Here is a 24,232-nt window from a genome sequence, read left to right as displayed (position 1 = left end):
TCAGCTACATCACCTTAAGATGTGTCCAGTGCAGAAACACTCCCTATACTGTTTCAGAAAAAAAACCTTCCTGCTTTTACAATTTCTCCAGGTGGCTGGTATATGTGTGCAGCACTGAAAAAGTTAAACGAGGCCACAGCACACAGAAATGGCTCATGCTGGTTATGTATTCCTTCCACCAAAATACAAAGCAATGTCCCTGAGACACATCCATGTTGCTTCTTGAATACTAAATTAAAGCTCAGATGCCTCCTGCTTTAAATTTTATGGACTTTATGGACTTTATGGACTTTTAAATTTTATGGACTTTATGGACTCTTTTGGGAGGACTTCCATCCTGATAGAAGACTTTAGTTTGCTCAAGAAAAGAGGAAAAGCATCCATCAAACCAGACTGAAGAGCACACAGAGAGAAGTAATAACAACAATGTTAACATGCAGTAACATGTTCCTTGCACTATAAAGGATGCAATACATTAGAAGATGTAACACAGGCAACAACTCGGTTGATTGGCTTGAGTTTATTTGCTTGAGCATTATTATCTAAATTCTAGAAGATTAGGTGCATGTCTCAGTTCCAGGATACCTACAGCTCCAAGGCAGCTAACAGTACAAGACCAGTCAGACTCCAAATTCTCTTGACAGGATATCTCCTTGTTCCTCTCAAAACCTTCTGTAGTCTCACAGCACCTCTCCTTGTTCCATTTGTCTACCAAGCTTTAACAGGGGCAAGCAAAGGAACAAAAGAGTAAACTGTTGCTATGAAGCTATAAAGCTGACTGCTGGTTAGCAGACATGAAAGCAAGAACAGACCTTCTTGGGTTTTTGCAAACATTTCAAGCCAACCTAAACTGGGTCTGTAACTGTGACCATTTAGGGCCCTCTCCCAGGAAGACAATTCTAATGGGATCCATCTCAGCTAATATGAGTATCCAGCAGATTCGATAAAGGAACATTGCCTGTCCTCTCTCCACTCTCCTGAAGGGAAGCCAGTGCCTCTGGGAGGTCCCTTAGAAGGTCAGTTAGTGTTGCTTCTTTGAGGAGACCCCAGAATCTGCCAGTTAGCTGTGTTAGTTGTATCCATCAGTATGTTTGCAGAAGCAACAATAAAAAGACTCCTGGAGACCACTTGTACTGCTTTATTAAGTCTGGAAGGTGATGCACAATTGATTTGCTGTCAGGATGGAAGAATGTTCTGCAGGGAGAGTATTCTGCAAGGTCTATCCCTCATTTTAATTAATTGCTTGAATGACAAGGTGGACACTTATCCCCTTGTTGCAGCAGTGTAAGTGTATCAGAAATAGCGTGGCCAGCAGGGACAGGGAAGTGATCTTGGCCCTGTACTCAGCACTGGTGAGGCCGCACCTCGATTACTGTGCTCAGTTTTGGGCTCCTCACTACAAAAAGGACATTGAATTACTCGAGCGTGTCCAGAGAAGGGCAACGAAGCTGGTACAGGGTCTGGAGCACATGTCGTACGAGGAGCGGCTGAGGGAAGTGGGGTTGTTTAGTGTGGAGAAGAGGAGGCTGAGGGGAGACCTCATCGCCCTCTACAACTACCTGAAAGGAGGTTGCAGAAAGCTGGGGATGATCCTCTTTAATCAACTAATAAGTGATAGGACAAGAGGTAATGGCCTCAAGTTGCGCCAGGGAAGGTTCAGACTAGATATTAGGAAGTATTTCTTTACAGAACAGGTTGTTAGGTGTTGGAATGGGCTGCCCAGAGAGGTGGTGGAGTTCCCATCCCTGGAGGTGTTCAAGAGACAGGTTGACATAGCACTTAGGGATATGGTGTAGTTGGGATCTGTCAGTGCTAGGTTAACGGTTGGACTAGATGATCTTCAAGGTCCTTCCAACCTAGATGATTCTGTGATTCTGTGATTCTCTAAACTGTGTAATGTAAGGAAGTAAGAGATGCATGGTTTGTCAGGAGACAGAATACTTTGCATTACCAGGGAAAAAAACAGAACAGCTTTACAAGCACACTAATCTTTTGCAGTTCTTTATCTGGATCGTGGCAGGCTAAAAGGGGCTGCCACACAGGGCAAAATTAACAATACAAGCACTCTCAAATGATGGCATAAAACAGATGGGCTGCAAAACCAAAGTTGTCTACCATAAGAGGAATATTCAAGTGCACAAGTACAAGTACACTCCCTGCAAGGGAGTGGGGACTCACTGGCAGTTCTGCTGAAAAGGAGACAACAGAGATATAAACTACTGTCACAGCTAAGGCATGGAAGACACTAGAAAAATGAGACTAGATTAGGTTTTGTCCTGCCTCTACAATTATTACAAGATCATGATGAGACAGAAATCGATGCAATGTGACAGGAAATAGCTCATACTGCAGATTAAAGAGAAGAGATACTAAATACAGCTCTCCCTCATCCTGACATAGTGTGAGTGTATCAGGCAGCAAATCATCCTGATGTTCTGAGTGATTGTGTTCTCCTGAAAATGTTTAAATGAACTTTACCTTATTCCATTTATTGGTGGTCAGAATATATGCCAATGCTGTATTTCATCCTTCTCTAGCAAAGAACTATCACAGATCCTGTTAAAGACATCATCATCACCTTTTGGACTAGACAAGGAACACATGCTTACTCATAGGAAGAAGTTGTAAATGTTCCCCAGAGGTGCTGAGATCAGCTTGAGGAAAGCACATTTTAGAAATGTTACATAATGAAACACTCTAGTTAAAATGATTGGTGTTAGTTTCTGTTGTCAAGTTGGCCTATCCATTTGAGCATTGTAATAAGCTTGTTCAGGACCGTCAGTGCTTCAGCTGGAAAGTTACACAAACAAGTAAGTCTGTTGCAAGTTAATTAAGCTGAAGTTTAGCTAACAATGAACAACTTTTCATGACAAATATATTCTTCCATCAAACCCAGTTCAGCTCTCTGCATCATTTGATGTTGTGGTGGCTGTTTGCACAGCCACATATCTGTGCTTGTAGTTATCTGCTTGACACAGATCACACAGCAGTGAAACCATAGCACCATTGTTTTCAGATAGACCATCACAGCTGAAGTCCAACCTACTTTTGCCATGACACTGTACTGGAAAGCTAAAGACCATACCCTAAAAAGCATGAACAGCACCACTGCCTGTCCGATTGGTTTCCTCTCACACATTTGGTGGCCTTGGAAGAAAGGCACGTTGGGTTCAGGCGTACACTCTGCAGTTATCTAATCACTAAATATAACCTTATTAATACACATAAAGGTCAGTGTAGGTATAAACCAGACCGAGCTTGCTAAAACCCAGAGGCCTGCTGAAAGTACACAGACAGTGTTGAGAAAATGTCTAACAATTAACTGCTATTTGGGACCAGAAATCAATGACATGCCAGGAAGGAGACCTAAAGGAGAAGTAGTTCTGCTTCTGATAGCAGGCTAAGGTGATGATGAACAAAGGGAAGAAAGCTCTCTGCTCACAGCTTCAGTTCCCCATATCTCTCAGGGGGCCAGGATATGCTGTGAAACAGATAGGAAATCCCATATTGCCTCTGAAAAATTACATAATCTAACAGGCCAGAAAGGAAGAAAAATCCCTGGATAGGCAGTTCTGCCTCATTTACCAAACTGGTGTGTGCTCATGACCACAGAGTCAGCCAAAAGCCAGTCAGGTCTCCAAGTGTTACATGTGTTGTGTTCTCTATCCTTGAGCAACAAAGGCTGCAAGAATAGGCCAGCTGCTGCAAGAACAGGCCAGCTACTCCAAGGACAAGCCAAATTATGCCAGTACTCCTCACTCCTCTCACTGACCCAATGTGTGTTTCTTGCTTTGAGGGCATGGGAGTAGATTCAAATGAGAGGGGAAAAAACCCAACAAACCCTGACCTGCCCAACACAACTAATTTCTTACTTTTTAAAGAGCAGTTATTGCCAGTTTTAATATATGTTTTAATAAAGACCGAGTCATGAGTTGTCTCCCTTATAAAGGCTTTGTAGTTAAAGAGAATGGGAATAGGGACCTTGTTAAAATGAAAGCTCTATTGAGCATTTTGCATTTCAAGCCAGTTACCTCTATTTGGTTTCTCTATTTGGTTCTCTAATTAAAAGGTTAGCAAACATGAACAGTGAGCCTTTGACAGAACGTGACAAACCTCAGGTGTCTGTGCTTGAACCCTGAACTGAATTTAACCACTCAGAGACTGTCAGTGATATAATGATGGCAAGTCTCTGATTCCCTGGTACAGACTTACACATGGAATGAAAATTAGGGCGAATGGTGGATAACAGGGATTGTTCTCCTATGTCTCAACCTAATGTTTTCATATAATCAGTACAGTCAAGGGTTCCTTCTTTCTCATATTCAATGCCCTGTACAACAATGGTACTCTGCAGTTACTGTGTGCACACACTAGTGGGATGCATAGGGAGGTCACCTTCTCAGCAAGGCTAGCAGTTTAGCAAAGCCATCCTGGTGGTTTTTCTGTGTGGCAATTAACACATCTAACGGATGGAGAAGGAGAGGAAATTCCCTCTCAGCACAGAACAGATCTTCAAAGGGTGCCATGGGCTTTCCAGGAGGATAGATCTGCTGGAACTGAGGTTGTGGGCAGGCTCCATCAGCTGTGGTCCTTAGTACAATACACCCAGCAGCAGTACAGGGTACCATACCACCATGTAAACAAGGTCCTGCATTTACTGTTGGAAGCTCCAAAGCATGCCCCATGCATAAAGGAGCTCATTCTCTCTCCATCCTAGCTCAGGATGCACATTTCTGCCAAAGGTCACTATGCTTTCTCATTAAAGCCAAGGCCAGGCCTTTCTCAGGGAGAACTGTACATACATTGCTCCAGTATAAATTGCTACAATTCCACTGTGAGTCCAATTCATCACAAAATTACCATGTCATCATGAGCAGAGACAGAACCAAAGCTCACTGGATGAAAGACTCCAACTGACAGCATTAACCCCTACAGGTATGCTTTACTAGCAGTTCACACCAGCTCTTTCAGCAGCATCATGTGAATATTATCCCCGTAATCAAGACTGCTGAGCTGTGTAAATTCACAGGGTATCATTTATTTGCCTTTGTCTTCACTGCTGGACCCAAGAAGCACTTGGCTCTAGATAATGGCAAATATCAGAATCTAGGCACATGGTTGCAGGAAAGAAGTTGAAGCAGTCCAGAGAAGGGTAACAGGTTTATTGGTGGATAACGAGTGCTGAGCCCTTGAACAAGATTTATTGTTTCATTTCCTCCCTTCCATAGGACCTCTGATAAGAGGTCACCAGGAAGAATAAACCCCAGCATTTCTATGAAACACAGACAGCAGCTCTGGCTATACCAAATTGCATTAGCAAAATGTCAGTAGATTCATGCTGCTACCCCCTACCAGCTGCACCATTAAAAAATGCCTGCTCCTAAGGCGTACATGAGAAAGGGATCCCCAACAGTGTCATGCAAATCACATGAGTGATTTACTATTGTGTGCAGGGTGATAACATGGGTATGAATCACCAGGTGCCTCAGGGAGCTTGTGTGACAAGGAGGACAGGCAAGAAAGCATTATCAGGGCCAAGGCCTGCCTGTCTTTCTCACAAGGACCATGCAAAGCATTCCTTCTGCTAAGCACCGCATATTCGACAAGGAATACCAAACAGATAGTCTGATCCTGGTGGACACATCTCAAGAAACTGTTTCTAAGCTCTTCTGTTAAGTTCTGTTAAGTTCTGTTAAGCTCTGCTGTTAAGTGCTTCCTAATAGGAAGGTTCATGAAATGAGGAAAGAAAAGAAGACTGCAAGATAGGCCAATGTCCACGTCTGTGTATGTTACTTATTGAGAGAGGACAGAAAATTAACCATGAAAGTCAATATAAAAGCACAACATGGAGGAGATACAGAAAAGCATCTGAAATCATGTGCAAGTGTGTCTCAGACATTTTCAAATATCAAATGGCACTCAGACCATTTGAAATCAAGTGTGGTCTTCCCCTTGATGTCAGGGTAAAGAACTGTGTTAGACTTTGCTTGTCTCAACACTGCTGTTTTGTGACAACCACTTCCTGGCCTCAGCATCCTGTGGCTCTGAAGGAGTACGCTTTGGAGGAGACACAGAGTCCCAGACAAAACCACGACATCCGCTCAAGGCTAGAACAATGACAGCCTTGGCAGTGCCTGCCAAGTTGTACCTGCGCGCAAGCTGGGTGAAGAGGAAGCCGGGATGAGGAAGGCTGGGTGAAGAGGAAGTCGGGGCGAGGAAGACGTGCAAAGGCTGAGGGGACCACAGGTCGACTCCGCCCCCCCTCCAGCAGGACCACCATGAACACCTGGGCATGCGCGCATGGAGGACCACGGGGCGGCACATATTACAACGAGCTCCGTGGAAATGGGCGTACTCTTCGAAGAAATCGTGGGGACTGGGACAATAAAAGGACTGCGTACTCCTCTCTCAGGCGCCTTTTTTCGACGCTTGTTACTTGGAGCTGGGACCTCGGCAGAGTTTGGAGCACCATCACCTGCACCGAGCCCGAGTCAATGGAACATCGCTGGATCCCTGGTGGTGGTGGTAATTAGCTGCATCTCTACCGTTTTCTTGCTTAGGGATTCTGACTTTCCCTTTCTTTTTCTCACTGTCCTATCGCTATTATTAATTGTTACAGCAAATAAAGTACACAAGGTTGTGTAGCATCTGACCTCGTTTGTGTCTTAATCTCGCTCTTGGGATCGTTTAAGAACCCGCCCCAATATTGGATCAGGACAGTCAGTCATGTTTAAGTCATGGCCTTCTAGGGCCTTCAAGACCCTCAAATTACATAACTGGCTTTTATCTTCTGTGGCATCACTGATTAATCCTTCCCAATGGAGGAAAACAATTCCTACCAAGATAACGAGCACTTCATTCTTACAAACTGTTTGAAGTGTTATCTTTCTCTTTTGCTCTAAGTGAGCTGCACTTGGAGCAGATCTGGCTCCTGTCATAACCAATGAACTCAGCCATCAGCCTGGTGTAGTGTGTCCCAGAATATTTGCATACTGCTTCGTTGCCAGCCCACTCCTCCCTGACACCAGGAAGTTCACCACAAATACAGGAAAGAGGATTTTCCCAGGCCCTTCTCCCTGAGCACTTCTCTGATCCCTGAGGGACTTCTTTAAGCCCCAAAGTAGCAAAGGCAGATTTTGGCACAGATGGATACTTCTTTGATGTGTTTCTGATGCCAAAAGGGAATCCAAGCAGGTAAGCAGAGCATCCATCTCACACTGTACGGAACAGACTTTGCACCTCTGAGACCAATTCCAGAGACTGAAGTAGTAAGTAGCAGCAAGACAGCACACGACAGTTGAACCTGAGGGTAATAAAGACTTTTCAGAGGAGGAATGGGTAGGCTTCCTCTGTCCTGACATCAGGAAATATATTTACAGCATTAGCTTTCCACACTGTCAGTGACAGAAATAAAAGCAGAATGTCAGCTGTTTTTCACCTGGCAAAGTTGTCATGCTTGAATATGAAGATGGCAACAGTGTGAAGGCACACTGCTCAGCTACAGGCGATGTGATACCACAGCAAGAAAGCATGCTAAGCACCCAGCTCAAAGAGAGAGAAGGTACTCCTCCCACCACGTGGAGTCCATGCATAGATCTGGTGCTGGGTTCCATCCACAACTTTGTCCCTGATGCAGATATCTACCTAGATATATCTTCCTAGAAATATCTACCTAGGAGTGCAATTTGACTCTACAGGTCTTCAGGGATTAAGAGCTCTCACCGGATCCTTTACCTCCTTGAACTTCACAGGAAGAGGAGCTTTACTTTCCAGGTGGTCCTGCAATTAACAGATTTGGTTTTGTTCTGTTCTCTGAGCTTTAAGTGAGAGGAGAAAACAGATGAGGAAACAAACACAACACTGAGCCAGTGTCAGTTTCCATTAAATACAGTATTCTTGAGTATGGACCACATATTACCTGGCTCTCATGTCCTTAACCCAAGGATAGTTCTGTTACCAAAGACTGTGTAGGATGGGTTGTTTTCAACTACTTTGCTCACTTCTTTTGCAGACTCTACATGTATGACTTATTTGCTCTCCTGATGCTTTTGTTGATTTATTAGAGAATTTGTAGGTGAATTAAAATTATAAATAATGCACAAGCATCAATGTGGCTTATGTATTCACTTAAAACAAAATATGAACTATGCTGTTGTAAGCCAAAACGTCTTGCTAACAATTTTTTTTCCTCTTTGTCTTGATTTTCGTCTTGCTAAGTATTTTTTTTACTGAGAATGAAGTAGGTCAATGTCAATGTAGCTTCTGGAATGTGCAGCTGAAGATTGGTGCTTTTGTGAAGGAGAAAGGGGTTTGAAGATAAGACAGTAATGAATAAGACAGTTGGGGCCTATTCCTGAAGATAACAGGAACAAGCTCAGGACAAATTAAACCAGCTCAAGATACAATACAGCTGCACAACACCTCCTAAACAGACCTTTGTGATCATGTGTGAACACTGAGGTCAATCAGCAGAAGCGGTAAGGAAGACTTCCAACGACCACCAGGGACCCCTTGAGACCACCACCCAGCAAGAAAGTGAGTGCGTAATCAGGATGCAGATATTTTAATTAGTTCCAGGAAATCTAATGCATATGTAACTCACTTCTCAGAAAAATTATTAATATGTATAATCTCACTGTATATTAGCTGCCGCTTGTAGATATGGGAGCACTCATCTTTGTGAAGCTATTCGCGTGTGGGCCCAGCACTGCAATAAAGAATGCCTGCTTTCTAAAACTCCAAAATGAGTCTTAGAGTTCCTCTGCCAGCGATAACACTGTCACTACATCTGTTGACTTCAGGGTTATTTTGGATTTCAAGCTTATTTCAAATCTTTTCTAAATTAGACCATTACCTTTTTTTTTCTTACTATGAAATGCACTTTTCAGTGAATCACTTTTGTGTTCCCTACTGCCAGCCAAGGCTCTTGTGAGATGTCTGTCACCCAAAAGCTACTAAAACTAATGCCTGTCACTTAATCCCAACCATAATTTCCAGCTAACCAACAAGGCAAAAAATAAATTACTTTATCAACTACAGTCTCTTTACATCTACTTTATTTTCAACTGTAACACAAACAGTTATGATTGAGTTGCAGTTTAATCAACTAAGTGGGCCACCCCAGGAGGAAAAAGGGGGAAAAAAAAAAAAAAAAAAAAAAAAAGATGAAAAATAAGAGAGAATCTAGGTCACTCTGTTCTTAAGACAACAAAATAGATAACTGCTTCACTCCAAACCATCCATGCTGCACCTGGGGTATGTTTGAGACCTTATGCAACTAATACCATCTCTAGGTTAGACAGCCCCTCCTTAATACTGTGCCACAAATGCCTCTTCCATGCACGTCCAGCAGTGGAGATGGTAGATTTGACCCATCCTTTTCAGGATGTGTGGAAACAAGAAATACTCCAACCAATGAAATTTTGAGGGATTTTTACGTGTTTTTAATGAGGAGATGAAGAAAAACACTGTGATTATTTTACTTGCATCTGCAGTAAATTAGTAGAAACGCTGGTCTTCAGCTGCTTTGGACTGACAGATATCTCTCAAAAAATATGTTTTAGAACAGCTGAAATTTGTAAATTACATTATGCTGGGTCAGAGCAATGCCTATGAGGGCTCAGGACCCTGTTGTGCAGAATCAAGCCCTGGGTTTCACTCATTATCCAGAGCTTGTCTCTACGGGGCTAGATTAGCTCAATTGCTTTCTGTTATTTAGAACTAATTTTTTTAGCACATAAAAAGGACCTAGTCTTCTACAGTACAAAGCAAAATACACACTAAAGTGAGCCCTACATAAATATCAGACAAAATAACCATGTAAGAACCAATAACAAGACAGCATGTCTACAACTGAGAGAAAAAATAGTAAGTGTTCTTAAATCAGGGTGGCCAACTCACAATAGTTGGCTGGAGTTAAAACATCACTGAAGCTGACACACTCTGTATTTAACCCAGGGAGAGGATTCAAGATGTGAAGCCACAGTTAAAACTGTAGCAGCTTTGTCTTCACTTTAGCCAGTGTGGAAGCAGAACGTTCTTGTCTGTGGTGGTGATCAAGAGAATGTGTTTTACCCACCTATTTTAAGTCTTAGCGCAGCTGCCAGCAGAGCAGGAACGCATGTATACTGTCTTAGAAGAGAGGAACTGAAGTCCAGGCAAAACTAGTACCACCTAAAAAGTTTTACCAGGTGACAGTTAAAAAGCAAAACCAGAAGTCCCAATCAAGCAAGTCATAGTCTCCGTCACAGGAGAACGCGGGCCACATGACCAGAAAAGGAAGCACTTTGACATGGTTTTCAGAGAGATATGAATTGCACTGGGATCTCTGCCTGTCAGAGTGCTCGCTGGCAATACAACAAGATGCACAGTCAGCAGAAAAGGATGGTACGTTCCTCTTCTCTTTCAGAAGTGAACATCTTGCTATAGCAGTGATCTGGTGTCCTATCATCTGCCTGTGTGCCTTTGCTGAAGGGTTTCCTCTGCCCTTTGTGTAGGCACTCTAAAGTAATCTGGCAGTTTTAAGTAGATTTGGGTGGAAAGTTACCACCATGGGGACAGAGCCTCACAATGCTACAAGAGACATCTGAGCCCAAGGGATTCAGTCCTGCATATAAAACATGCCTCTTTTCCTGGGTGCTAATCCAGCGTAAGACCACCCTCCTGAAGTGTCTACCGAGGTGGAGATTTAAGACATATTGGAATGTGAGCCTGAGTTCAGGATATTGCCAGGGTAGAGAGCAGGAACATAAAATGATGAGCATAAACTGAGTCTAACAATCTGCCATCACAATTAAAATAGTAAACATTGGTACTAAGACAGAATAGCTTGTTCTCAGGCAACTGTTCAAAACTGGGAGGAGATTCGAGGGAAACACCTAGTTCTGCAATTATTTACTTCTCAACTGTAGCCTAAAACTAACATGAACAAATGCACTGAAAACAGCTGTTTCCATGCAAACTGCAGGTAGAAGTTACCATGGAGGGAATTTCAAGCTATGATTGTTATGTGAAACTCAAAATCTCTGCTTTGGCTGAAATACCACAGTTGGAAAGATATCCAGTGTAACTGTGTAACTTGCTTTATTCATAAGCAACCTGACCAGCTATACTAGAAATTACTTTGCAAATCTACCAAGTCCTTTCAAATAAAATAACTTTGTCTTTGACAGTTGACTTCAGATGATCCTTGGAGCAGTGAGATGATATAGCTGGCAGACTTTTCCTCCTCTCATATGGACAAAACAGGGTCAAAAAGCTTTCAGAAAAGTGAAAATTAGCCACAGCTCTTGGACAACCTCCCCCAGAGGGGCACACTGCTGGTTCCCACTGAGCTGGGCTAGATCCCTGGACCCCATCAGAGACTATCACATATTGTAACAACATCAAAATTGAGTGTAAAAACTAAATCTCTTCTAAGACAATTTTGTTATTATGTGTGGTAGTTTAGCCCCTGCCGGTGTCTGAGACCACACGGCTGCTGCCCCTCCCCCACAAAGGGAGTGAAATACAAAGCCCCAAGACTGAAATAAGGAAAGGTTTAATACAACAGTGCAATAGCAACACAACCAACAACAACAATAACAATAACAGTAATAGTGATAGCAATGAACAGAGCAAAATAGCTACCAAATACAGCAGTTTGAAGCACGATGTACAAAACCACGAGTGCACCCCGCTCTGCGCCAGGAAAATGTGACCTGCCAGGATGTGACATCCCCATGGTATCTGAATAACCCGGCTAGAGCTCCCCCCCACTGCTGGGGAAACTTAACCCTATCCTGGTTAAACCAGGACATTATGGACAGTCTTGCAAGTAAAGAGTCAAAGATTTTGTCCGCTTTCCTCTTCTACTAGTCAGAAACACTCTAATTCCTGACTCGAGTATGTTTATGGCCAGCTTATTCACATTATTCTTTTACCGATACTGTCCTTCATTTAAGTAGCTCTTCCTTCACTGTAGTGTTTACCTTTCTCATGTATTTAGAGAGAGCAGTTATGTCCCTTCTTAACCTTTTCCCTCAGCACTTTTATCTCCATGTAATTACAAATTTCCTTTTTCATGCTCCTTTCAACTTGTCATTGTGCAACTTGGCTGACACGAAGCAGAAATTGGTGATATTTAAACTGTGCAGCAAGAAAAATAGAGGAAAAAGTTGCAATTGTCACAAATGTTTTAAATATACAGAATTGAAAAAAAAAAAAAAAAAAAGACTTGGCTATTTCTAATGGAGACTGGAGTTTTTCTAGACACTCTCCCAAGCAGCTTTATTCCCAGCTAGAACTGTGTACAGGAGCAACTGTGTTGATGTGCTGACAGTTAAAAAGACCTCTGAATATTTTCTCCTTCTCCTCAATTTTTTTTTGTTTTGCATTTTTTAAATAAAAATTATTTAATGAAAAAATAAATCTGAAGGAAACTGCAAAGATAAATTGATTCATTCACAACCAAACATTTCACTCAGTAAGAGCTACACATTCATTCAGGGAAGAGTGGCATGCATAGGTCTAACTCCAGCATAAAGTGGCTGTCATAGATTAAAAATACATCTGTTTGGATATGATGTCTTAGTCTCACATACGGTCTTTTGGGTTTGTGATGAGTCATTCTCTTCTTGATTGCTGAGAAAATTACAAACTATGTGTTTAAATGCTTTTCATGAAAATAAACATGTTTTAGTAAAACCTTTCCAAAGTCCTCTTGCCGATTACAATTTTAGTTAATACATGTATTTTCAGGGAGTTTAATGGACACATACACTTAGGACAGGCACTGGAACAGAGGCCAGGCAGTTCCACACAGTTTCTGCCCCTCCAAGGGGCACGCAGAAAGTCTCACACTACATGCAATAACATGGAGGGAGGTAGAACGAACAAGAAGGTTTCATTGCCAATATCAAGTTAAGGACAAACTTTCAAGTCCATTGAGTATGCAAGTTCAGCTCTGCCAAGCACCAAGAAGCAGGAGTGACAGGAGTAAAAAAAGAATGCTATTCCTTTTCCATAAACAGAAGGGCAGTGTTCAGGTGCCCATGAGTCACACTTGACTCTGTCCTGCTCTTGGGATAATGGAGTCACATACTGCTTCCCATGCAAGGGAACTGTGAGAGACACCATCTAACCTAGAGAGCAAGCGACCTTCTCGTGAACACCCAGGGTTCCCCTACAGTCAAGGCCAGCAGCGGTAACAACCATCTTCCACTCAGTTACCTTAAACACAAGGTTCAAATTCCTTTTCCACTGGTCACCTTTGCCTGTGCTTGTCAGCAAAAGGAAGAGGTGGACCCAGGGACACAGACACATGGCAGTTCATCTATCTGCCAACTTAAGCACTGACACACATTTCTTTGTCATCCATTTTCCTTTTAATGTTTTCTGCTTTGCCCTTCATTGCTCCCATTCTCTCAGAAGAGAATTATCAAAACAGGTCTACCATTCCAGACTTGGATTTCTTTGTTTCTTTCCTTATTTACCATAGAAGATAATTCACAGTCATTTGAATTCCAAATTTCTGTTGATGCTGCATGTTTGACATTCCTTCAAGGTCAGTACCACTGCAATAAGCCACAAGACTCAAATCATGCTGCGAAACCACAAGTAGCTGCTAAGCAGCTTCATTCTTGTAGGCAATGACAAATTAAAATTGTAAAAAGATGCACACCAAAGTCAGCAGATTAAATTTATGATTTGTATTAATGCATTTCTGCAGTGACAGCATCCACTCAATTTGAAATCAGCTCATTTAAAACTGCAGAGGGAAAAAAAAATTCTCAAATTGCATGGTATGATCATTGATTTGTCCCTAGTAGAGAGACACAGTTTGTTGAAGGTATTTTGTTTCTGATATGCACTGTGTTTTGTACCAGTGATAGGAAGATCACTAGTAACCTTTGTCATGTCTGTAACTGCAGCTGTTACCCTTCAGCTCAACACCCTGTGGAAATTCTCAGCCTTCTCAGCAAAGCACTTATATCCTTTGAGACATGTTCTCCAGCCACCAAAGCCAACCTGCAAGAAACAGAACTGACTACATCCAAGCTCTCACAATCAAGCTGTATGTGAGAATATAAGACAGCAACCAACAAACTTCTCAAAACCATAACTTATCATATGTTTAAGGTTCTGTGTAGCCTTGAGCAAGCACTCAATTTCAGCATAAGGAATGAGTATACAAAGGCAATGCAGAGTTGCAACCTCCCAACAACAAAAGACCAAGACTAAGGCAGAATGCTCTCTGCTCCACCACTGAAAGAGAAGAGTCAGAGAGCTTGGAAGAGCCTCAGCATGCTGCATCTGCAGCTGTTGGAAGTGGGAGTAGAACTTCTGCATCTTTGAGGCACTAATGTCCCATAGTGTCCCCTTTACGAACCATATTCCCTCTCCAAGGGCCTGAAGAGAAGAAGAGAACACTAGCACCTGTATCTGTCTGACTCTCACCAGCCTCTATTCCCTCTCCTTTGTCTCTGAGGACTATCACGTAATCTCCTTCAAAGAGAGGACCATGATGTTCAAACAGAAGAGCATGCATTTGCATGTAGCCCTCTGACACGAGACAAATCAGCGACAACACACTAGACATCTGTCCCTTTTTTCTTTCAGCCTTTCCTGCTTACTTGTCATTCCTGTTCCAGAGCTCCTCAACAATTCGATGGCCTTCAAAAACTGATGCAGATTTCATACTGCAACTTCCCATGCAAACATGTTGCTGCTAGACTGGATTTTACTATTGTTGGCCTTGGGGGAGCTACAGAATGAAAAAGACATTCCTGTCCTCCATAAGGGCAGGGTGCCTGTCTTCCCGTAAGAATTGAAAGCCTTTGCAAAAATTACTTCGGCCTTTTGGAGCCCTGTACATTACTGCAGTGCTAACACACACAAACAGTCCATAGACTCTCAACTTAACTCAGCAACATTTCTAAACCCATGTAGCCCTCATGGATTTGAGTTCATAGATTTATCTTCACTTCTAATCAAAGCACAAAGCCCTCCCATGTACATTAGCATTCATATACACCAGCCTTCTTCAATGGCTGTCCGTTTGCTAGCACATGAACAAGTGAATAGGTATCCACAGTGAACAGCTGAACTACAGTCTGAACTTCCCTCTCCCCAAGGACCAACCAAAGGCAAGTCAGTAGCTTTTATTTTCAGAGTTCCATTTCACCAGGAAGATCTGAATAACTGTAATGGATCATGCACTAGACTCCTGCCCAGCTCCAAATCCACTGCTGCAGATAGTATTTCCTATGCAACACAAGTTAAAAATTCAGCACTGACAAATTCTATTTGTGCCAAGAGCATGCAGCTGTCATGAAACCACCACTTTTCTCTGCCTCCATTGATACCAGGGGACTGGAACCAAAAACTCATTTGTAAAACAAACTTTTTTTGTAATACATAACAAAATGTAAGCTTCTCAGTTTAGATGCCCTAACAGTAGATAACAGGATGCTTCAGTGTCTGGACAAAGAAAATTGTGGCTTTGAACAAGTCCAGGCTGGACTCTATTTTGGCAATCAGCCTCCAGGAAAAGTGAGCATGCATGGAGTAAGGGTTCATCAAAAGGACACAGTAAGGAAGACCATAATTCGCCACTAGAGACCACCAGAGGACCACCAACTCATTTAGATTAATGGAAGTGAGCATGCACAAAGTACTAATGCATATGTTAATTAGTTCTAGGAAAAGTATGACTATATTTATGGTTTCGTGGAAATTTAATGAATATGAATAAATTGCTTTCAATATAAGCTGTGTAGTGTTAGGAGTCAGCACGCTCACCTTTGCGAAATTACTAGCGTGTGCGCTCACTGCTGCAATAAAGAATGCTTGCTTTCCAAAACTCTAAAACAAGTCTTAGAGAGTTTCTTCAACCGGCTCTTTGGTATCACTTTCAGAACCAACTTCAGTTATGAAAAATGCAAAAAAAAAAAAGAAAAACCAGAAAGATTTAGGTGTACAACAACAGATGTTAAAACAAAAAGCAAGCAGAACTTCCTTCAAAGTGGACAGAGAATCAGAGAAAACATCTTCTGTTCTGCTATGAAGAAATCCTAGACAAACTCCTTAATGTATGTGAAATTTCCTTATTTCTCCCTCTCTCTCGCCCCTCTAAGAGAGCAAACTTTCTGCTTATCCATGTCACTCCACTCCAAGCAGGCACTCCAAGCAGGCTCTGGGCAAGCAGATCCTCAGCAGGAGAAATCTTAGTTAAGCTCTGTGTCATACCTCTACAATCAGCAGGCGGAAGGTTGCTCATTTCCTCCAAGGATACTAAATAAATACACTCTGCTCTCAATGCCTGCTTACAAATAATAAAACGTAAGTAAGATCCCAGCAGACAAAAGTGACAACATTTGTATGATTTTAACAACAGGCCCAGAGGCAAGCAAATATAAAAGGAAGGTTTCTCAAGAAAGGCACAGGAAGAAAGGACCTGGACAGTTTTCCTCCTCCTGGTCTGGATCATGGATGGAATAAATCAGCTGACCCTCACTGTCGTTGTTTCCCTGGTATCATCTCCACAATCAACAATTTGCTTCCTTGGAAGACATCTTGTTCCTTGGTTTTAATGGGAATTCTTGAAGAACAAACTAAGCCCTACAGGTTACCATTGGAGGATCTGGCATCAAATAAATGAACAAAGAAGATCCAAGGCTGTATAGATTAATCAGCCTTGAACAGCTATAGAACCTATGTTTGTTTCATTTTTCTGGAAGCACTGAGACACCTGCATGGGATTTTCCTTTCTATCCTTGTCTTGACAACAGACATCATGATGCCACTCAATCCAATTTTTTGAAGAAAATCTCTTTGCCAGCAGTACACATTAGGGGGAAAAAAAAGGCCTATAAAACCATTTCTTGTGAAAATGTAACTGTCAGATATCAATGCTACCTCTTAATATTCAAAAGATCATTAAAATGTATATACTCAAAGCATCAGACAGAGAAAAAAGCATCCAGAAGATAACAGATGAACAAACAACCGTACTACAAACCGAGACTGCAAAATTCATCTTACAGTCTTAGTCACATAGGAATTTATAGAGTAGAATAGCATAGTTCAGTGGAAGGGACCTACAACAATCATCTAGTCCAACCGCTTGACCATTTTAGGGCTAAACAAAAATTAAAGCATGTTATTAAGGGCATTGTCCAAATGTCTCTAAACACTGACAAGCTTGGGGCATCGACCACTTCTCCAGGAAGCCTGTTCTAGTGTTTGATCACCCTCCCAGTAAAGAAGTGTTTCCTAATGTCAAGTCTGAACCTTCCCTGACACAGCTTTGAATCATTCCCACACATCCTGATACTGGATCCCAGGGAGAAGAGATCAGCACTGCCCTCTCCACTTCACCTCCTCAGGAAGCAGTAGACAGCAATGAGGTCCCCCCTCAGACTCCTCAACTAGACTAACCCAGAGTCCTTAGCTGCTCCTCATAAGACATGCCTTCCAGTCCTTTCACCAACTTTGTTGCTCCCTTCTGGATGCATTCAAGTACCTTAACATCCTTCTTAAATTGTGGGGCCCAGAATTGCACACAATATTGGCATAAGTTATCTGAGAACAAAGGTAGATAGTGTCCCAAGATCTGCCACATGCTACAGTAGGGTGGAGATCTCCTCTCTCATCTCACATTCTCCAGTCTTTGTGATCTAGAAGCATCTGACTGCAAAATGAAAGACCTCATGTGGTTTCAAGGATTACAGGCAAAACAGGTTTCAAAAATTACAGGCAAAAGAGGCCCCAGAAGTAAACAACAGCACTCATTGTTGGCACTACAACTTGCAGTTCTGCATTACAGTTTCTGTCCTGCTCCAGGACTTCATACATTAACATAACCAGTGGAGCACACTCTAGCTGATGCATGAGGGCCCAGAGCAGGAAAGAAGCTCAGCAGAAAACTGCAAATGCAAGAAACAAGAAGGTGAATTGGAGGTGGAAAAGGCAGAAACCATTGTGTTTATTTCACTGTCTGTTCCACCTTGGACAGGTCTATATTGCCTCTAACCACACTCAATCTCACCGATTTCTCCAGGCGAAAATCGAGGACTTAATACCCACATCACAAAGAAGTAAAGTGAGGCAAATTCAGCAGCAAAATATACACACAGAAGGCTGCTGCTAAGGTGCTGTTAAACACTAGTACGGTTTCCATTCAGGCTTATCTGGCATTCACACACATTCACATCTTCACTAATGTAAGCTTAGCAGAGGGACTGCTTTTTCAGAGCTCACGGACAGTGACTTAAATCTCGTTATCTTCAGAAGGGTTTAAATCCCTGCCTACCTTCAAGAAGAGGACTCCCTCTATACTGTTTTGTGGTATACCTAACTGAACCAAAGTTGCCGATAAGAGACATAAAGTAGGCAGTCCCCCCTGCTGATGTATTCTAGATGGCAATCTGGTTGCATTTGTCTTCTGTCTACAGTATTTTAAGAATCCTTATGAAGCAAAACAAGTTTCCACTGAATCTTTACAGATAAAGAAGAGAATGCCAAGTAGCAGTCCTCACTCTAAGCTGCTGTCAATAAAACAGAAAATCATGCAACATCAACAGGGCCCAGTGAATTTGTGTCCAGAAACTCAAATGAACCCTTTCTCCTGATGGGCCTTGCATTGCACAATGAATTCAAGGGGTACTGGTAGCATGAAGAAGAAATTTAGGCAGTAATGTTCATCTGCATAATTATATATGAAATGAGCTACATCCACAGGCTGACATTAGGATGTCACTATTTAAGGCAGGCATCCCAGCTACACATTTCTCCTATCTGTGACAATAAAAGGAGTGCATTAAAAGGGCTCTGCACAACACCATATAATACAGAGTTAGAGCTTTTGCATGTTCTCTATATCCTATTTTTACAGCATTCTGGTCTGCACAATGCTAGTTGCTGTAAGAAATCTCTCTTTCTTCAACCACATCATGATCCCACCTCAGACAAATCCTCCTCACCTTCGCATGGACTTTCCCCTTCTCCTTTTCCGTGTGAAAATGCCTAAGACTCTTGGCCTTCAAGTCATACACCTTGGTCATGACAACAGTGTTCCAGAGTTCTGACCTGGCTTGGTAAAGAGCACTCCTAATGTAAAACGCAATCATGAAATCACTCTGGTTGTCTTCATTTAGTGAACTATGACAGGAATAGCAAAGCAACCAATCATCCTGGCTACACACCTATGTCAATGTCTGCTGGTATGGCAGGGTCAGAGGTAAAAAATATCCCTTTGCTGTCTCTGTTACTTCTGTGGAAGAAGAAGAAGCAATTTTAAGTCTCTAGGATTCCTCTTGCTATTTTCTCCTTATTGTCCTACACAACTAATCAGCATCATGACTGCATTTCAGTGGCTTCTGTCACTGTCAGACAATAAATGGAGTGACTTTCACACAAGGTGCTGAAAGGTCTGAAGAGCACAGAAAAAGTCACAGAGCAAATTGGCCAAATATGCTAATATTTTCTACTGCTTTTCCTGGATCCCTACTGCTAATGAAAGAATCAAGCATTTTACCTTGAAGAGTTCAGGGATTTGCAAAGACACATTTCAAGCTCGTCAGCCACCAGGCAAGCACTCTGCTGCCAACATTAGCAGCAAAATCCCAATGCTGGCAGCACAGAGAGATGGCCTTCTACTGCACAGAAAGAGCAGGCTTCTGCAGACCCCCTTTAACAACACGTCAGAGGAAGAACACATTCTACTTCAGCAATACAATAACCTGCCAAACTGATTTCACAAAACCTAAATCCGCTAGTTGCACAGACTTCCAAACAAAGCAACTCTACAGACATAACTGCTTCTCCTTGCTTGCTTCACTTAGCTCACCTACCTTTCAAAATACCTTGCTGCCTTCTTCCCCTCTGACTGACAAAACTCCAAGGAAAAACAAATCTGATTATCCTGTACCATTAGAAACAAAGGAAATGTCTTCAAGGATTACTTCAAAGGAAGTGGGAAAACTCCCACATAAGTGTTCTGCTAAGGATACTGTTTATTGTTAATTAAGCAGAGAGTGAGATCTCCTCTTCCTCAATAAGGTGAGTGAGGAGGTGGGAGAGCAATGATATTCTCCTTCCAGTACCTCCTCTGATCACTCCAGTATGATGAAACCTGGGCACAAAGTCCTCATATGCTTCAGAGCCCTGCAAAGCCCTGTCCAGCAGGAAAAAGGCAAAAGCATCCCACCAGCAAACAGTTCTCAGATCCAGGCTCTTAACTACCATAAGCTCTGGCCTAGCCCCACTTTGGTGCTGGATGCTGGGAAGAGAAGATGTCATGCCCATACTGCTGAGATAAGGAAACCCAGTTCGCCTTTGTGAGGTGTCCCCAGCTAAGATAGTGAAAGGGTTAAGCTATCATAGCTGTAGGTGGTCTGCAAGCAATACCTAGAGCAAGTCTGATTCTTTGTAAACTGGAGGGGACCTTACTGGCAAAATTGCAATTTTCTTTTTTTTTTTTTCTTTCTTCCAGCAGTGCCTGAAGACATTGTGAGGATGGGATAAGAACATTTGCATCATTCAAAAAATCCCAAGCAGGCAGCAAAATTAATTCAAAGGTGATTTGGTAAAAGCTACATTAAACTAAAATCAAAGAGCCGTGAAACCCACAGGAAGATCTCCCTGAAAGTGGGGACAATAAAAAAGCTCACTAGGACATCACACCATGTATCCTAGCCAAAGCAAGCTTGGCACCCACCAGAGGTTTGGTGCGTTGCTCAGTTTGGGCATCTCCCTCTGGATGTCAGAACTGGCTGACAAAAAGGGTTCTGGCCCCATAACTAATGAAACAAACTGTAACCTTTAGTCCTTGCCTTGCTGTGCCAGTGCAGCCAGACTGCATGCTTAGATCAGCTCGGGCTTTAACTCCAGTGGGAAACAAGTGTCCAAAACCACCTTTACTTTCCATGTTATATTTGCCCTAGGAAATCCTGTTTTTCCTCTTTGAAATTATTTCTAATTTACAAATAAGTCTCTGCTTAATGAATTAAGATTTCCTGGATTTTACCACTCTGCAGAGACTTCTCCTTTATTGAGTAAGTGAGCAAGTTCCAGACACATTTTGCTAATCCATTAAGCCAACTGGCAGAAGAGCTGGTGCACTGGGCAGCATCTTGACAGACATCAGAAACTCAGGCTTCACCATAAGATGCTTTTTAAATTTGCCTTTTCAACAACTCCTATTATAATGCAAATCCTGACCCTGGCATGCAACATTATTTTAGAATTAATATCTGCCCAGAGTAAGCATGGGCAGACACTGCTTCCAACTCAGGTTAGTCACTAAACTGCAAGAATGCATCTCAGCTGTTACTCCTTTGCTGTAACCCTCCGCCCCCTGCCTTTAACTGCAGTTTTAAGCAGTTATTTCCCTTTAATGGATTCACAGGTCTTCAGCTGCAGTGACTATATATTTGCAGGTACACTTGCTCATTTCTGTGCAAGCAACCTTATTCACGCCATAGCAAACAGTGCAAAATCTGCTCTTCTCAAAACTATTCCTCCTCAAAACAGGAACTGAAGAGTAATGAAATGTAACACTGCTACCACTGCTACTGTTGTCTTCTCACATCGATATCTTTGTATCTAGCTATTTTGTGCAATCAAATTAGACCCTGTCTTCTCCAGTTTGATCATCCCATTTTAAACACCCCAACTAAAACTTGAGTTGCTTGCTCTATTCTTACCTGAGAATTTTGCTCCCTTGATGAAAAAAAAAAAAAAAAAAAAACCGAAAACAAAATAGTTCCTTTGTTTTCAGTGATGAAAATCATGTTTCCATGCTATGGGAAAGAGTCCTCCAGTAAAGGTTGAAGCTGCATACGACATCAGTAACACCATGCATGAACCATTCCCACAGTCCTATGACGCTACAGTTTCTCCAAAGGAAAATGAATGGAAAACACACACATGAGATAAAGTACAAAAGAGAATGATTGGAACCACCTCATTGATTTCCTCTGAGGCCAGCTATTCCAGTCCCCAACAACTGCCAGCATTCAGCATCATCTCAGTGACAGACTCGTTTTGACGGAATGTTCAGGCCAAGCAGCCCAGAAAGGCAGGATAACTGTGGCAAAATGAAGGAATCTTATTCCCAAATAATTCTCTGTTGTTTTCAATTTCATCCCCCCACACACCACTGCCTTCTCTATTTCCCACCATTAGGTTAAAACAACTCATCACACATGGAAGGAAATATATTGAATCCATATAAAAGGTTGGCCTCAAATCCAGGTAGGGTGTGGGGGAATACTTTAATACCATTTCCCTGCTTATTGCAGCAATATTCTTATTAAAAATAACTCTCCAAATACCAGGTACAAAAATGTCTTCACTGGCCATTTTTTGGTGAAGGTCTGGCCAACATTTAGGGAGAGGATGAAAAGGGGGCTCATACACATACATAAAGTGTTATTCTTTGTTTGGGTTTACTCTGGTTAAACCCATCTGCAGCCTTTGTAATACTTGCCTCAGAGGCATGGCATGAAGCAAAGTAAGACGTGTGCACTGTACAGCAGGATATGTAGCCAGCTGGTAGGGTGCCAGATTAGGCATGACCCAGGGCCTGCACACCTTGTGTGGGAAATCTCTTCCCCTCACATGGGGCTTTGGTCTCTGCTTGTTGCTGCCCTCTCCTGCTCAGACTCTCCAAACACTTGCCTCTGAGATCATGAATCAGTGACAGGCATGCTCTTCCGGGTCCCCAAACAGTTCATCCAACTGCAGACCCTACCAGTGATCTCATAGCAGTCCATTCTCTCTCTTGACAAATGCAAAGAGGAGGGAGGGGAGGGATGTAAGGCCCCTCATGTGCTAACCACTTACCTCCCAGAGCTTGTTTCATAACAAAATCCATGGTGATGGCTTAGAGGTGGTGCCTCACCTTCACACCTCACATGCACAGAGACCAGGAATCCTTAGAGGGCAGCCTGCAAAGACGCACAATCAAAAGAGCAATGGTGTCTCTAAGAGAAAAGACTGATGCCTGGTCTTTCTCAGCTATCTCACCACAGCTTTCCTCCCCTTGTCTGAGTGTAGGCAAGTTTTCAACCCCCCATCCCTGCAGACCCTGGCTTTGCCAGAGAAGGCACCTGGGAAGCAGACCTGCACGCTGGCAGGCAGGGAACGGGTGGGAGGAGAAGGAGGAGGTAAGGGGACACTGTGGTTCCCCCAGGCAGGGCAGGTGGCCGGCAATGAGTCTGGAGGAGCAGTGCGATTCTCCTCGCAGCTTGTCTCCTGCAGACGGGCAGGAAGGTGTTAAACCTTTGAACTTTCCCCGCCTGCCTCTGGCCCTCTCAGTTTTCGGAGGGCTGGCTCCGGAGTGGCAGCTCAGCCGGGGACTGCCGAGGGGGCATTTGAAGGTGAAGCGCTCGGCAAGTGCGCAGGAGGGCAAGCAACGGAAGCTGGGCTACTTGGGTGCGGATGCAGCCCGGGGGGCGGGATACAGAGTATGCATGCGAGGCAGGATTCCCAACCCTACTCCCTCAGAAACCTCACCCGGAAAGCCCCCAGTGCAGTGCCAGCGAGGACTGCATCTCCTCCGGAAGAACCGGGACGGTTCAAGGTTGACACCGGTCAGCCCCAGGCGCAGCAGCTCAGCCGCGCAGGGTGCTCCCTCCCTCTGCTGGCCCCGGCCGCGGGGAGCATCTGGCTAGGCGCCGGGGCAGTATGCCACCGCGCGCCCAGCACCGGCTCCGGGTCACAGTCGTGCCGTGGGGCTGCGTGGCCTGCCAGCACCTGGGAGGACGAGGGCTTCCCCCCATCCCTGTGTGCCCACACTCCACCTCTCCTCACTGCCCTTCCGCACGCCGGCCGGCACGGCACGGCTCACCCGCCCCGGCGCCGGTACCTCGCTGGACAGCGGGCGCTGTGCTGATCTGTGTTGTGCCGGGCCGGAGGCAGGTGGCTGCGACGGCGGCTTCTCTCCTTTCAGCACCGCTCCTAGAGGCTCCGGCCAGCGCCCATGTGCCTGTGGGCTGCCGAGGAAGTTGCAGGCTGCGGTGAGAGAGAACGATCCCAGAGCTTCTCCGTACTTTTCCCCCGCGCCCCTCTTTTTATCACAGGATTTCCGGACCATCCCACCGACACGGTCCCTCCTTCCTCCTCCCCCAGTTGCGGGAGCTAGACTCTCTCCCTCCCTCTGCCTCCAGCCACCCCGCCCCTTCCCTGCACCTCCCTCGCCCCTCGATGCTCGCCGCGGAGGAGGCTTCCAGCTCTCTCCAACCCCTCG

At 43.6% G+C, this 24,232-nt stretch overlaps 1 protein-coding gene across 2 annotated transcripts in view; it reads right to left on the bottom strand.

Moving 5' to 3' along the window:
• The window catches only part of CPLX1 (complexin 1), a 129,405-nt gene extending 105,373 nt beyond the window's left edge, over positions 1–24,032 (bottom strand). Inside the window, exons 1-2 of one of the 2 annotated variants that reach the window (XM_074813048.1) lie at positions 23,852–24,032; positions 22,828–22,931 (exon numbers count right to left, since the gene is read on the bottom strand). In XM_074813048.1, coding sequence (XP_074669149.1) covers positions 22,828–22,858 — 31 coding nt within the window. In that variant the 5' untranslated portion in view covers positions 22,859–22,931; positions 23,852–24,032. Of the gene's footprint in view, positions 1–22,827; positions 22,932–23,833 lie in introns of both variants that reach the window. The other variant, XM_074813049.1, reaches the window with a different exon arrangement.
• Between the last annotated feature and the right edge of the window lie 200 nt (positions 24,033–24,232).

The sequence above is a fragment of the Strix aluco genome, chromosome Z (assembly GCF_031877795.1).
Source record: "Strix aluco isolate bStrAlu1 chromosome Z, bStrAlu1.hap1, whole genome shotgun sequence".
NCBI lineage: Eukaryota > Metazoa > Chordata > Aves > Strigiformes > Strigidae > Strix > Strix aluco.
Note: the sequence above shows the minus strand (reverse complement) of the source record. Positions and strands in the feature narration are given on the sequence as shown.